Source organism: Gallinula chloropus (assembly GCF_964237585.1).
Source record: "Gallinula chloropus genome assembly, chromosome: 23".
NCBI classification, from domain to species: Eukaryota; Metazoa; Chordata; class Aves; order Gruiformes; family Rallidae; genus Gallinula; species Gallinula chloropus.
This window is the reverse complement of record NC_140108.1, coordinates 4,412,941-4,428,171: the sequence shown is the minus strand read 5'-3', so window position 1 is coordinate 4,428,171 and position 15,231 is coordinate 4,412,941. Positions and strand designations below refer to the sequence as shown.

The window sequence follows — 15,231 nt, the reverse complement described above, 5'->3', positions numbered from 1 at the left end:
GTATGCTCCTGCCCGGGCGAAGGACCCGCCCTAGAGAAGGGCCGCAGACACCACACGGAGGCAGCGAGGCGGGGGGAAAAACCAGCCCGCCTCAGCCCGCCTCAGCCCGCCTCAGCCCGCCTCAGCCCGCCTCAGCCCGCCTCAGCCCGCCTCAGCCCGCCTCAGCCCGCCTCAGCCCGCCTCAGCCCGCCTCAGCCCGCCTCAGCCCGCCTCAGCCCGCCTCAGCCCGCCTCAGCCCGCCTCAGCCCGCCTCAGCCCCGCGCGACCGCAGCCGCCACACGGCGCCTCGCGCTTATTGGCTGCACGTGAGGACAGGGCGTGGCGCTCCAAGGGCAGCGGGGCGGGGCGGCGCATGCGCGGCAGCCGCAGGACGCCCCGCCCTCCCCGGCCGATCTCGCGCTCGGTTCCTGCTAGCTGCGTCCCGCCCACGGCGCGGGCGCAAGCACACGCTCCTCCTGCCCGCAGCCGAGACCGCAGCGACAGCCGCCTCCGCTTCCCGTCTCACCGAGCCGCCGCAACGCCCACTTCCCCCGCCGGGGCCAATGGAAGGGCAGCACCGAGCCTGCCTGCCGTCCTTCCTGCCCCGGAAGAGGAAGTGACTCCCCGCCGGTGACGCCATATTGGGTGTTGTGGAAGCGGGGGGAGGGGGAGCGGAAGGGAGGACGCGGCTTGGGCGCCTGTGAGTAGCCGCTGCGCCGCGTCGGCGCCGGGGGGCCCGGCCGGAGCCGGGGGTGGGCGGGAGCCTGAGCCCCCAGGCTGGCGGGCGGGCGTGGAGGCCACGGCGGGTCCTGGTGGGTGGGTGCCGGGAGCGCGGAGGCTTCTCGGGCTCCGCTGCTGCAGCTGCGGCCTGGCCGCTCTCGCGCGCCGCGCTACCGGTCGCCGTCTCCCGTCTGCGGGGCCCGTGGGTCTGCTGTGGGCCGGGCCCGCTGGAGGGGTCCTTTGTCCCGCTGCCAGCCCTAGAGCCCGGGCGCTCCTCTCCTTAGCGGGCCCCGCTCCTGCCTCGAGCGCCGCTCGTCCGGGGCCCGTTGCCGCCCCAGTGACAGCCTCCCTGCCCGGCGGCTTCGGGAAGCGGCCGGTACCGCTCGTGTCCGGCAGCGTTTGGCCTTAGCTGGGGCTCAGGCTACGCCCGGTGCGTGGTTCCCGGTAAAGGCGGAGCGCAGTTGCCGCGCAGCCGCCGCTGTGCGGGCCGTAGGGAGCTCCTGACTGGCCTGGCTGCTGTTGTGTTGGTTAAAATTAAGCACTGCCTCTTTTTAGGGTAAAAAAACCCCAAGGTTGTGCAACCAGTGGGTTACTCTCCTGTGGCTGCACATTCACCCTGTTATTAATAAAAAACTTCGACGTGTTGCTCTTTAAAGACCTTTCCTCTGTGAGATAAGGAAGCTTGTGTGAGCAGTAATGCGGTTCTGCTGGTGCTTTGTTTGTAGTTTAAATCTAAGAAAAAAAGTCTTATTATGACCAGGGAGGTGTCTAAAAATCCTGCACCTCTGTGTATGTGATGAGGAGAGGCAGAAGTGAGATGTCTGTACTGCCCCAGGTCATGCTGTTTTAAGAAGCGAGCAATGGGGTGGTGTTTGTAATGATATTACCAGAACAGGTGCGGTTAGAAGTGTAATTATTGAAGGTCACATGTTTGCCTATTTGGAATTTCTCAACAGAGAAAGCTTTTTAATAGGGTTTACTTGTAGCAGCAGTCTGTATTCTGCTTGTAGCAAGCTATTCAATTGTTTGCTGTGTTAATCTTTGTGTATCTTTCTGATTGTTGGCTTTGATGAAGTGGCTGAAGGGTTATCAAGCTCGTTGCACTAAGCAGTGAAGTCTTATGTTTTTTGTGATGGAAGAAGGGTTGTTACTGTTCAGATGTGGTTATTCCCTTAAACCAATGAGGTCTGAGTTGTGTTCTGAATTGTTCTGCCTTCAAGGCACTCCCAAAGGCTGCTTTTCTTGATAAATGTCAAATTACAGATATTCTGCAGGTAAAGTCTTTAAATGATAATGAATATTAACTTAAATTCTAAATTGTCTTGTGGGATAAACTTCAGTCTGTGCTACTTAAACTGAGCCAGTGAGAGGTTTCTTTTCAGTGAAAGAGGCAGTGTTAGCTGGTTTTATTTCCTGGAGAAACTGTACGTATCATAAACAATTGTATGTATTCACATATAATGGGATTTTTTTACACCAGGCAGAGGGTCTGCTTGATTGTAAAGCCATCAGTGGCCTCATCTACACAATTCTTTCCTTGAGCCTGCATAGTTTGCCATTTAAGTAATGTCAGGTTTTCTTATAGCCCATGTTTGCTAATGATGTATCTGCAAAATTAATTTTAAGAGTGTGAGTTTTTCTATTAGAGATTTTTAGAGAATTGCTATCTGATTAGGAGACTAAATATGTTTGTTACAGTGCTAGGCTTTGTGTAAAAGAAATAACCAAAATAAAACACGAAGTTATGGTCAGCAAATAATGCTGAGTAATTTCTTTTTTTTGCAGTGCAGTGAATGGTGAGAATAATAATTCCTACCTTCTGCCCATAATGAACAACTTTATATCTATATCATGTGGGTTTCTATTTGATTTTTCTTTCCTTTTAGCTATAGCTTGAATTCAAGTGGACTGCAGCTCTTGAAACCTCATAACAAATCACCTTATCTTTGGAGGTGTAACAGGACTCTGTTTTTTTTGTATTTCCTAGTGATTCCATAGGATGTAGTTTCTGTATTTTTTTTCTGTGAAACTTTAAGATTCTGTGTCTCTCCAGATTGTCCTTGGTCTCAAATTTTTTGTAGCAGCCACTACATTGCAGCATCTAAGATAATTTAAGTTTTCCTCATTTAGTAATGTTTCATATAGCTTTATGATCATCTGAGGTTCTTGAGATACTAATATAGGGCTGAAAGTACGCCCACTATCCCAGTTATGTAGTCCCACCCACAGATGAACAGTCCAGGAAGTAATGTCAGAGATTGCTTTTGGTGATGTGGCAGAAATGTTTCATTTTAGAATCCATTTAATTTAGTTTGTTTTATATTTTGAAGTGAACTGTGAAACTTTAGTTGAGCTTAACTGAAAACAGATTTAAAATTGGTAGCAGCATGTACTAAAAATAACTCCCTTGGGGGTTTTGGGGTTTTTTTTTAAGCCTGAGTTCAGAATCATGGCCCCTTTGCTATATGTTTTTGCTCATGCATAAAACTTTCCTGTGACTACTAAGCTTTTCACGTTCAAGAGAGAAACTCATTGAATAATTCTCAGAATGGGCAGGGTTTTGGTTTAGGTTCATACAGTAGAGAGGTTTTTGTCTGTAACCGCTCCCATACAGGGTCCTGAGCATAAACTTCTTAGGTAGCTAGCTACTCAGTGTTTAAAAATACTAAGCAGTTTATTAGGAAAAAAATACTTACTTTGGGTTTGTTCTTTGCCTCTAGAAACTGAGGTGACAGGAAGGTGGTGCTCCAGTTCATATCTCAAGGCTTAGATGTTATAACTCGGCTCCTGCCTTACCAAGGTGAAGATGCCTAACAAGGCTCATTCCTGCATTTCTCTATGGACTGTTCTTTTTTTCCTCCCTAAAATGAATTGGATTCTGTCTTGCCTTCTTCTCTTTTGATAATTTCTTTTGAAAATTACCTTCTTTTGGAATAAATGTCCTCTATTTAAGAATACTTCTTTTAAAGTAGTTTGAAACAGGGCAATCCAAGAGTATCATGTAAACACTGGTTCCAGTGATGTACTGCAAAGCTTCTCTGAGCTTAGATTTTTGTTTTAAATATTATGTATCATGTTTTGTTTCCACAGCAACCATGTCAGAAGGGGACAGTATTGGTGAATCTGTTCATGGAAAGCCTTCTGTGGTCTATAGATTTTTCTCAAGACTTGGACAGGTTGGTTTTATGTAGGGTTTTTCTGACTTTGTTAGAAGCAGGTCTCAGTGCAGCTTCTTAAACTCCTTTTTGAATGAGTTGTTGAAATATTAAAATTTTTACAAAAATTTTATATGTATTTTAATATGTAGCTAAACAAAATATTTCATGTGCCTATGTGTGACATTGCACAGTGAAATACATGATGTTACTCTCAGAGATGAGGAGTGACTGCAGATTTCATGACAGATTGGTTTTCAAGAGAGAGGGAACTTGCATAAGATATTGAAAATTGAAATTGCTTTATGATGCCCCAAGCATTAGGGGGCTTTTTTGCCTTTATAAAAATACAGAGGTTTTCTAATGCTCATAAATATATTTGTTTAATTAAATTTATTTGTAATGAAGAATATAAATATTTTATGTAAAATACTCTTCACAAATGCTACTATTTCTAATACATGATGCACAATGACTAATATTTATTACAGAGTAGTATTTTACAGATATATGCTTTATATTTCTTCTTAGATCTACCAGTCCTGGTTAGACAAATCGACTCCATATACTGCAGTGCGATGGATTGTAACTCTGGGTCTGAGTTTTATCTACATGATTAGAGTTTACATACTGCAGGTAAGAAAACTGGATTTACTGCCAAAGCACTTTTAGATCTCATGACTCTTCTATTTTTTGTGTTAGAAGGGTTTTTGAAGCAGAGTATTACTTTGGAATCACATACAGTATCATGTGGCACACAGTAGAAAGTAAATTAGTCTTAAGAAAGAACACATCTTGCTGGTGTTAAACTTGCTGCTTCAGAGTGGAGAATGTGAAAATGCTTGAGGATATTTTTGTGGTGGCAACAGAAAGTGGAAATATTCCGTTAGTTCTGATGAAATTACTTAATAAACTTCTGAAAACTCTGGTGCAATTAAGTTTTTATTTTTAAAGCTGCGTAACGTGTTCAGGAGCCACAAACCATAAAGAATTGTGCTTTTTGGGACTTGTGGCACTGCAGGCCAGTGCATTCCCCACTAACCAGGTGCCTGCATTTCACACCAGCCTGCAATTCACTTAGCAACTTGAGAATTCTGTTAGATTCGTGCTGGTTATTTCTTTTGTGCTGCTTTCATGATGTCTGTATTTTGAACATAGAGACCAAATGCCTGAGAGAACCTTTTGTATTAAATCCATCAGTATGGGAGGGATTTGCACTACTCCTGTTCTAAGGCTTGTTTCGATTAATACATTGGGTTTGTAGTAGTGAACCTCAGAAAATGTGTAGCTTAAAAAGACTGTACTTCTGTCTTGCTGATTTGTATTGCAGTAAGGTTAGTCAGTATTTAGGTAGCTTTAAATGGAAACTGTTCCACATTAGCAGACAAAAGAAATAGATTCGCAAAGGTGATTTCAAGTGTTTGTGGAGTCAGAATGCTGATTTTATGCAGTGAGAATTGTTAATATTTTGTTAAATAAGTTTAGAAATCTTTTTATGTTAATATGAGGATGTGGAAAAGCCCTTCTCAGGGAAGCAAAAAACCAGATCGTTGAAAAATCAGTACCTGCAGATAGTTTTCAGGAAGACTTTAATCTTGGCTCTTTTTTTTTTCCCTCCCTGCTTCAGGGTTGGTACATTGTGACATATGCCTTGGGAATCTACCATCTAAATCTCTTCATAGCTTTCTTGTCACCAAAGGTAGACCCCTCTTTAATGGAAGATTCAGGTATGACTGGTAGTTAATTTTGCTATTAAACTTAGTCAAGCTTTCAGCTCTTTTTGTCTGATGCAGTAGTGTACAGATGTGTAACTTTAGTATGATACAGGGGGACTTTTAGACTTGAAATAGAAGTCTGTACAATTTGACATCAGAGTTGCTATAAAATTTGTCTGTATTTTAATTTATTTTATTTTCCTCCAGGGCTTGAACATATTCTGTATTGTATTAATTTTCTGTGTTTTGAAAGAAGGTTTATGTGATTAGGTTCTCCCCATAGTAACTCAAGTGACTTGGCACTCATTTGTTATCTTTTCTCTTTTGAGAAATCACAGTTAAGTTACATTCAGACAGTCACTACAACTCTGTAGCAGTGAAAGTTCATCTTTTCTTTCTTTTTTTGTTTTAAGTTAAAAAAAAAATTAGAAGCCAAATGGTGTTGAAAATGTGTGTGTGATTGTGGTTTGGGTTTTTGGTTTTTTTTCCAGATGATGGTCCTTCCTTACCTACAAGGCAAAATGAAGAATTCCGGCCTTTCATTAGAAGGCTCCCAGAGTTCAAATTCTGGTGAGTGGATCCTTCTGCATGTGCTCTGGTTGTGGAAAATACAAATATCTGCATCAAATTCATGGTAGCTGAGGCTGAAGAATTAACTGTGAATATTATTTTTAAGGCACTCTGCCACTAAAGGAATCCTGGTTGCCATGGCATGTACATTCTTTGAAGCTTTCAACGTTCCTGTGTTTTGGCCAATCCTTGTGATGTACTTCATTATGCTATTTTGTATCACCATGAAGAGACAAATCAAGGTAACTAGCCAAGAATAGATGGGAGTGTTTGTCATGTGAGAATTTGCAGTATTGTTCCAGTTGAGCACTTCAGAGGCATTCAGTGTATCACATACACTTTTACTGGAGGATCTTGAACAATTAACTCTTTAACTAAAGTTCAAGTGTTGCGTATTTGCAACTTTGACAAATCTTGACAACGGGGAACAAAAATACTTGGTAAAAAAGAAGTCTTCCTGTGCTACATTACAAAAATTTATGCTTGCTTTCAAAAGGTTTCAATCTCAGTTCAATATCTGTTTTTTTTATACAGGATGAGTCTTATAATTTCTCATCTATTTCCTTTCTTGAGTTAACTATGGATATTTTAAATGAAGAGGTCTTGTAGGATATCTGGCAGGTGAAAATGAAAGTTGTAGACAGTTGGTGTGAGAAATTAGATGGGGAGAAGGGAAAGAACAAGATAGGCAAATCATTCAGACCACTTCTAACCAGCTCTTTATGGTTTGCTGGCATTTTAAGAGAACCATATTTTCCCCAGACACTCAGAGTTTTGCATAGGTTCTGTTAATCCAATTTGTACGTTACATATTAAGGGGTAGTAAATAATTCAGATCTCTGTGCTCTGTCCAGTTTCCTGTGATTCCCCCAATGAGTAAGACTGACTGTACTGTATAAATGATTGGGTATGCCCAAATTTGAGATGTATAAGATTGGGCTCATACCCCTATTTAGCAGTGAACTGGTATGAGATTAGCTATTTCATTACCCAACGATCCTGAAGAACTGTCTTCCTAGAGGATTTTGCAGTTTACACTGTGCATCGTATAACAATTTTGTAAATATTATTATTTAAGCTTCTTGCCTCAAAAATGGATTTATTTTTTCTTTACAGCACATGATAAAGTACAGATATATACCCTTCACACATGGCAAGAGGAAATACAAAGGGAAAGAAGATGTGGGAAAGACCTTTGCTAGCTAGAAGATGCAATCAACCTGTTGACCAATTCTAACTAAAGGAACGATTTTGAGCCATTGTAACAATGCCTTTTTTCTTCATAAAAAAAATAACAACAGAGTGGTGACAAAGCAGTTGAATTTTCATTTTAAGAAGATCTTGCTATTTTTATCTGAAATATCAGTTTCTTGAAGAAACTGGCATTCTAACCAAATTGCATTGAGTTTATTATCTTTTGTAAGAAGTTGGAGAAACTTTGATTAATCCCATGGATTTGGGATAGCACATTTCTTTCAAGATCCATTGCACTGGAGAGATTAATGGCTTAAGAGCTGGATAATTTTATGTAGTTCTCCTGCTCACCATCACCCTGAAGTGCTGTGCACAGATGTGGAGGAAGATGTAAGATTTAGATGGCACACATGATGCTGTTTTCTGCTTCATGGGCATGTGCTACTTTCTTAGAAAAATTCAGTAGACCTGAAAGATGCAGAACTTAAGCCAGTTTCCTTAATGCATGGTACTATTGAGTTATAACCAAACATCCATAGAAATAAGAGACCTACTAAATTAATAGGGTTTGCAGTAGGGAAAAAATACTCACATAGCTTCTGAAGTAACTTATGTGTTGGGTTTTAATGCCAGTTTCACCATTACATCTAGCAGATGCTATAAAATTGGGCTCTTTCATGATGACTCAAAATTTTGTTCAACTTCTATCACAATTTCCTTTGAGGACCTGGAATTATAAATATATATATATTTTAATTGTTATTAGTTGAAGTTTCTTTCATACTTAAGGGTTTCTTGATTAATTTAATCTGACTTCATGCAGCCCCTTCAGAATATACCCGAACTGGCCACAGCAGAAAACGGTGTGGGTTTTAACACAGCTTTTCATTTTCTATGAGGAAAAATAAATCAGAGAGAAATGACCTGCATGTAAACTTTTTCATGTGATACAACTGCAGTTTTATTAAGTGACTTTTTAATTCCGAAATTTATTAAAAGACAGTGTCCCCCTTTACTTGTTCTTTATCTTTATATACATACATTGATCTAACAGTATTTATGGCTCCTTTCCAATAATGGTTATCCTCATTTTATCTTGATGCAATGCCTTTTTCAACTCTTCAGGGAGCGTTCACTTGCAGAAAGTAGGAACAGATTAGCTCTTTGAAGATCCTAAATGGAGAATAGTGGCAACTTCAACAGACGCCTAATTGGGAAACATATGTAGGAATCCTTTCATCTGATTTTGTTGAGTGAAGTCATTATGGAGCTCTGGAATCATCCTTCAGTCATCCTGGGGAAATGACAGGTAGTTTTAGTTTCCATTGACCTGGGTTTTTTTGGTGTGTTAGTACTGTGGAAACTGTAAGTGTCAAAATTTAGAATTATGGAAAGATGGTATCCAGAAGGGGCATTATAAAAGTATTGGTCATGGATTCTTGGCAGCTTGCTGTGTAAAACTGTGAAAGCCCTGACATAGAGAAGCAGCCTTCAGGTTTGCTGGAATTTCTGAATAAAAAGGGCAAATCAGGGCAAGAGTATGATGTTTATGATCTTTATTAATGTTAAAATTAACAACTAGGATGACTTGTGCCAGAAAACAGTATTAAGGGCACGCTTTGCAAATGAGACATTTTTACCTCCACTTAATTTTGAGCTCCAGTGGCAGCCTGAGATGAATGCCCTTGTGTTCTTAGGGGGGCCTGGATGCTCTGTGTTCAGTGGGATTAACAGTTTGCAAATACAGACTGTAGTTGATGCTGGGACAACGGTACAGTTCCTTATCAGACTCTTGGCATGCAACAGCCAGACAAGCTCCTTGGCATTTTGTGGAACTTGGCTCTGTTTTTATCACTTTCAAGTGTTAAAAATAAATTCCCCTTACAGAATGCCTGGAAAACTTGGCTTGACAACTTCACAGATACTTTGCAGTCATCGATTTGCTTCCTATTTGATTCTATGTGCAACTAAATGTTTTTCCTTAGGAAGGGGATTAGGCAGTGATTTCCTTAGGTAATCATATTTTGATTTGTAATGGACTGGTTTTCTTCCACTGTTGCCTTGACAGTTTTAAATAGGTGTGGGATGCCTCGAAGTGTAAGAAAGGAATGATATTGCAGCTCTGGCTGTACAGCAACAGTGAAGTGTTACCAGCAACAATTGGTGTTTTCCTTCCATTTGTAGATATAATGAAAAGTTAAACTAATTCTATTGGAGTTTTTGTGACAACACTTGGAGATTTAATTGTTAGCTAGCTCATCAGGATCTCTACAGTACTAATCAATCTTTTAAAAAAGTGCTCTTACCATAGCACACCTCCCCTTACCACCCCAAATCCCTATTCAGTGCCATTTGTGAAAGTTCTATTGAATCTGTAATTCAGGATCCACGGAGTGGATCACCTGGCTGCTTCTTCCCATCTGTATTTAAAGAATACAAATAAATTCATCTTGTACCCCTTCTACCATGCAAGAATGATAAGATATGCTAACAACTAACAAATTTCTTTTTCCCTGCTGCTCCAAGTCCTTGTAGCACTAAGAAGCACTTACGGGAATCAACCTTGACAAGGTGATGCTGCTGAATCCCTCCTCCTGTAGACTGTAAAATACTGGCTTAGTTGAAACAGCCCTATTGCCATGAAGAGGGGAGAGGGTCTTGTGGCTGAAGTCAGCTTCTTCCCTCTCTGTATTACACTGCAGAAAACACCACACAGACAAAACTTAGGCTGTGTTGTAAGACTAACATTTTATAGTTGAGCTTGGTTTCTGTTAGTATACATACTAGGGCTATTTGAAAAAACACTTTTTACATTGTTATAGTGTAGATGTCTAGAATACTTGATGAAAAATCATGGTAATCTAACAGTGATAGAAGAGCTCTGAGTTGGGAAGCTGAGTGTTCATTTATCAGTGTGCAGAGTTAGTGCATTTGTTGCTCCCATTGATCTAAGGGGAATTCACAGTTGGTCACATCAAGGAATCTTGCTTTATTGTTAACCTTGGCATGAAAACAGAATGGGATGTGACATACAGTTCCCAGAATTTCCACTGCAGTTAAGCTAAGGATTTATGTACAGCTTTTGTCCTGTTCCCCTGAAGCTTACAGCACGGACTTGTTACCCAGTTAGAGGAGAAGAGGGAGTCTTACAAATAGAATTTTAAGAATACCTTGAGCATGCTCTGAAATGTTTGAAGACTCACTTAGAGAATCCAATTTAAATTTTTCATTGTCCAAACTGAAGAAAACTATTATGTTTGTGTCAAGTACTTCTTAGAAAAAACGTTTTTTAATATGGTCAAGAACTGTGTTAGAAGAAACATAATGGGAAGAGGCAGAAATAGATTTATTCTGTAAACAGGAATGAAGTGCCACCTCTTGCAGGCAGTGACCAGTTTTATAATAAAGTCTTTTTCTTGGACTAACTTAAGCTGTATGACAACTTCTATAAAGGGTATGAGAGCTGAGGCTCTTGCCATGAAACCGAAGGGTTTTTTCTGTTACAGTTGATAGTGACGTAGGTAGATCAGCTTCTGAGGATGAAACTTCTCTCTGCACAGTGGACATTCTGCCTACAAAAAGAAAAAAGTTAGATAGACATACTGAATTTCTGTATTTAAGCTTTTTAAATATCCAAATATTACCGTTTGGCTACTTCCAGAAAATAATCAGCATCCATATAGTCAAAGGATTTATTACATCATATGCTGAAAGACTGAAAGTTACTAAAGTGGTAACAATTGTTGCTATTGTTATTAAAAAAAACCCAAGCTTGAGTCTCAGTAGCTTAAACAAAAATCGTGTACCATGGACCTTGAACTGCTCTCCCAGTAGTAAATTAGTCACTAAGCCTGCAGGGCAAAGAATGAGGCAAAGATGCAGTTAGAGTGAGTGGATATTTTCAGATCTGAAATATCACTGTAATGCATTTTCAGTATGGTCTATCTACAGACATATGCATCTGGGACAGCTTTAGAGTGGACAGCAATGCAAAATATGGCCTAAAATGAAGGCCCTCCAACCAGTGTAGCTCAAAGCACATTCTCACACTGAAAACTGACAACTGAAATTGTCAGTAGCTGCCTAAGCAGACTTTTGTTCCAGTTTCTGTTGCCTTTATGCTATTTGAAGCTGCTTCATGCAGGGAGTCAGCTGGGCAATTTCTAAGTCATTTGCGTTTTACTGTTGGAGGTGTTACAGGAAGTGAGGACTAACCTTCATTCTAGATTAACAGAATCAGCTGTTTTTTAATTGATGCCAAACAACAAGGAGCAAAGCTATTTGTAAGTAACACAATGCCTTTTTTCTGGCAATTAGTTCTTACTGTTTAGAGAAGACACACAGATGTGTTATTCCATGATGTCTATAAAATTCTTAATGGATGAAAATTAGGTTGTATTTCTTTAATTCAGAGTAAAATCCAAGTTCAATACTGTGCATATGAGCTAGCTCTGTTTGGTTATAACTTATTTATTCCTTTATACTGGAAATCAGGTGAATAAGACAAGAATATGATCACTTCTGTTGTTTCCCTGTAGTCAGAATTATAGCCTAGCTCTGGATCTTAATGTCTGACTTACAGGGTCGTCTGAGTCAGACTGCATTTCAATGGCTGAGAAAGAGAGCTGCTCACCTTGTTTACCTATGTAATGTGTAGTCTTTCTAGCCTAATAAAATATATAGGTCCTGGTACATTCTCGTGTGGGGATTTTGGGTGCTTTAATAGGTGAAAAGGTACTTGTTTCAACACCCAGGCTGACAGGTATTTTCAGGTAGAAGTTTCACCACGTTTACCCCTTCCAGCCTCCCTCTGTACTTACTCTGGTGTTACACCACCCCATGATGCACTCCCAGCAGAACAGGTGCCCACAAGGCGTGGCTGTTGTGTGTCTCCGTTCTTCCAAGCACAGAGTGCAGCGGGACTGGCGCCCGGTAGGTTTATCCTTGGTCATGTTTCTAATTAACATAGGAATGTATGAATTTATTTAGCCTGCTTGTAAGAAATACTTGAAAACACAATCCTAAAGTGAACCCCATCTTCAAATATTAACCCTTTTTGGAAAGATCTCAAAAACAGGACAGCAAACCACGAAACCTAAGAGATGCTTCAAACAGTGAGAAATTAATCAAATGGTACATTGCATCAGCTAAAGTGTCACTCCAGCATTCTCCCTCTTCATAAAAGCAATTACATTTCCCACCATTGCTTCCACCTCTTTCCTAGTAAGTAAAGATTATCATACTTTTGATGAGCTAGGTTGCGGTGTAGTTGCCATTCCTGCCTTGCTCTCTGCTTCTGTTTGAGGCTGTACATCTGAACACCGATTGTTAGCAGAAGATGGAAGAGTGAAATTATTCCAAGAAACTTGTAACTTGATCGAATACTCTGATCTTCTCTTTGCAGTCCTCCAAAGTGCAGCTACATAGTTCAGAGAAACACAGAAGTTTTGTTACTGTGGTTTTATGACATTATGCCCCTGTCTGCATCAATAAACTCTCAATTTGGGATTCTCATTTCTGTCCAAAAAACCTACACTTGTCTCTCAGGAGGTCTAATGTGTCCAGATTGTATCTCATTCAGTCAGGCTAAACTAACTGCTTCCTGTACAAGCATCAGTTGTCTTGAGGGGTCTGGCTATCCCTCAGAACTGCTGCTTTAATCAGTTTGGTTTGGTTTTGTTATGTAGCTCTGAGCAAAAAGACACCTTTCTCCCACACTAACACTGGGAAGTGCTGTGGAGTCTTCTGTCTATACCCAGTTCCTGGCCAGTGGCTGATGGTTGTCTGGAAACTTACTGAAAAGGCCATGTGAAATCAAGCCCTTCATAGAGAAAAAATGCTATCTCAATTCACACTGATTTTTTTCCAGAACCCTGGTTAAGTATTTCCCAGGGATTTATTAAGCCACTTCTCCCTTTTTGTGTATTTGTAGATGACAGACTGGACCAGACATTGTTCTGAACTTCCAGAGGGTATTAACTTCTGACAGTGTGTTCACATAGGTTAGCCATAACCTTTTGACTCCTAACCCCTCCACACAGTATTCAAATTTTGCCCCTCACCAGGATGCTCTGCCCATATTATAATCACAGCTGAATTCTGTATCCCTTTTGCACACATGGCATCCCAAAAGAGGCCAAATACTGCAGCAGACACCCCCTTCAAACAAGAAGTACATCCACTTACATACGTGATTCCTGTGATTCTTTTAGACAGGTGGTAAAAGGTGCCATTTATGTAGAATAGTGCCAGATGTAGTCGACAAAGCAGAGGGATGCATTGTTTGAGAACATACACAGTCTGCAAGACTCTCTTCTTCCGCTGCTCTGTCAGCTGCCCAAGTTGTTTCTGAATCCAGTTTCGTATTAAGGTCCTGCTGGATAAGCCAAGTGCTGGGTTGCTCTGGGAGGTTCTGGACTCATCAGCATCTATCTGCAACTCGTGCTCCAGATGCTGTAATCCCTTTTCTAAGCAATAGGGAACTAGTGTATGGAGAGAAATGAAGATGGCTCGCCGGAGAAAAGACGGTACCCTTCTCTTGGTTGAGTCAACTTGAACAATGTTAACATACTCTTCACCCAGAGTCTGATAACCTAAAAACCACATGTAACAGAAAACATGCAGGGTAAGACAGCAATTGCAACATGATTCTCCGTGCAGTTGAGCAGTGACAGGCTGCTCAGGTCAGAACACATCAGGTTTCAGAACCAGCTGTGGATTTTTACATTGAACGAGGTGAGTGTTATGTTTACATCAGCATCTGCAGGGCCAGTATCTGATGATTTTAGGCTTAAAGGAGGGCTACTTGTCCATAGCTCCACAAATCCCTTTTTTAAGAGAACATGTATTTGGATAAATGGCTGCACTTGAACTTGAACTTCTGACCTTTTAATAAAAGGCATTGATAGAAAAACAACCCCCCACACTACAGCAAATGACAGCCCAGTCGGTGGGTGCTGCCCGCTCGGTCAGGCAATGATAAACACAGAGTGAGCAGGCACGTTACCTGACAAGGTGGTAAGGACGAAGTAGGCTACGTCAGAAAGCAGTTCGATCTCTTTCCTCCACTCCAGCCACTTCTTGGCACCTAAGCACGGGGATCGCTGCAGTTACTCGAGGAGAAGCCCGGCCAGGCCCTTCCCCGGGAGCCCCTCACAGGATCCGACGCCTGGTTAACCCCACCCCACCCCGCTAAGGACCGGCCCGCCTCCGCCACCCGATGCGAGAGCTGCTGGGGGCTGCCCGCCACTGCCGATGTCACCGCCGGCCGCAGCGCCGAGCCCGGCGGCCCTCAGGCCCAAGAGAACCCCCACGGGAGGTATTACCCGCCAGCCCGTGCAGCGCGGCGCCGGCCCCGCTCCGCAGCCCGCTCCGGTACAGCTCGTCCTTCTGCCCACAGCGCACCAGCTCCGCCGGCCCTGCGGGAGCCAGCGCCATCGGCGCGGAGACGGACGTAACTCTCCGCGGCCCTGGCGAGGAGCAGGAGTCGGGGCGGCGCAGAGGTGTCGCGTGACGCGCGCCTCCCCTCAGGAGGGCGGGAAGGCGGGTTTTCGTGAGGCGACGGAGGCCGCGCCCTCCGTTCCCTCAGCGCTGCGGCTGCTCCCGCCCCTGCCTGCCGCGCTGATCGGCTCTCAGCCGCTGCCGGTTCTCTCCAGGGAGGCGGCCTGCTGGCGGGGCTTCACCAGGTGCCGCAGGGCGGGTGCCCGAGCTCGGCAATGCAGCCTTGGCTGCCTCCTCCCGAGTGGCGCTTAACGCGGCCGCGGAGCAGGCTAGACCTGAGGGGAGGCCGCGGGGCGGGGTAGAGCTGGGCCGCGGCTGGACGAGCTGAGCTGTGCGGGCAGAGGAAGGTGGGAGCCCGGGCTCCTCGGGAGCGCCCGGGACTGCCGGCTACCCTTTGC

At 42.8% G+C, this 15,231-nt stretch overlaps 2 protein-coding genes across 3 annotated transcripts; one reads left to right on the top strand and one right to left on the bottom strand.

Annotated features, from left to right (window-relative positions):
- The first annotated feature begins 656 nt into the window (after positions 1-656).
- RER1 (retention in endoplasmic reticulum sorting receptor 1) lies at positions 657-7,452 on the top strand. 2 transcript variants are annotated; one of them, XM_084274637.1, is made up of 7 exons: positions 657-679; positions 3,790-3,875; positions 4,386-4,490; positions 5,482-5,581; positions 6,061-6,139; positions 6,246-6,381; positions 7,256-7,452. In XM_084274637.1, exons 2-7 carry the CDS (start codon positions 3,795-3,797, stop codon positions 7,343-7,345), a joined length of 591 nt encoding a protein of 196 aa, XP_084130763.1. In that variant the 5' UTR covers positions 657-679; positions 3,790-3,794; the 3' UTR covers positions 7,346-7,452. The 2 variants fall into 2 exon arrangements, with proteins under 2 accessions (XP_084130763.1, XP_084130762.1); XM_084274636.1 differs by lacking the exon at positions 657-679 and adding an exon at positions 3,451-3,499.
- A 2,619-nt stretch (positions 7,453-10,071) lies between these two features.
- PEX10 (peroxisomal biogenesis factor 10) lies at positions 10,072-14,817 on the bottom strand. The gene is made up of 6 exons (XM_084274728.1): positions 14,659-14,817; positions 14,340-14,420; positions 13,520-13,926; positions 12,577-12,752; positions 12,154-12,289; positions 10,072-10,905 (listed from the first exon to the last, which is right to left on the bottom strand). The coding sequence occupies exons 1-6, from the start codon at positions 14,768-14,770 to the stop codon at positions 10,834-10,836; spliced, it is 984 nt and encodes a 327-aa protein (XP_084130854.1). The 5' UTR covers positions 14,771-14,817; the 3' UTR covers positions 10,072-10,833.
- Positions 14,818-15,231: the final 414 nt, after the last annotated feature.

What these genes read in the sequence shown, in the direction of transcription:
- RER1 (XM_084274637.1), top strand. Translation starts at nt 3,795, where the DNA reads ATGTCAGAAGGGGACAGTATTGGTGAATCTGTTCATGGAAAGCCTTCT. An exon ending in TTTTCTCAAGACTTGGACAG is followed by an intron (nt 3,876 to 4,385) that starts GTTGGTTTTATG and finishes ATTTCTTCTTAG; the next exon opens with ATCTACCAGTCCTGGTTAGA. An exon ending in CTCCCAGAGTTCAAATTCTG is followed by an intron (nt 6,140 to 6,245) that starts GTGAGTGGATCC and finishes ATTATTTTTAAG; the next exon opens with GCACTCTGCCACTAAAGGAA.
- PEX10 (XM_084274728.1), bottom strand. Translation starts at nt 14,770, where the DNA reads ATGGCGCTGGCTCCCGCAGGGCCGGCGGAGCTGGTGCGCTGTGGGCAG. An exon ending in CGTCCTTACCACCTTGTCAG is followed by an intron (nt 13,927 to 14,339) that starts GTAACGTGCCTG and finishes TGTGGTTTTTAG; the next exon opens with GTTATCAGACTCTGGGTGAA. An exon ending in TGGGGTGGTGTAACACCAGA is followed by an intron (nt 10,906 to 12,153) that starts GTAAGTACAGAG and finishes TTCTTTTTGTAG; the next exon opens with GCAGAATGTCCACTGTGCAG.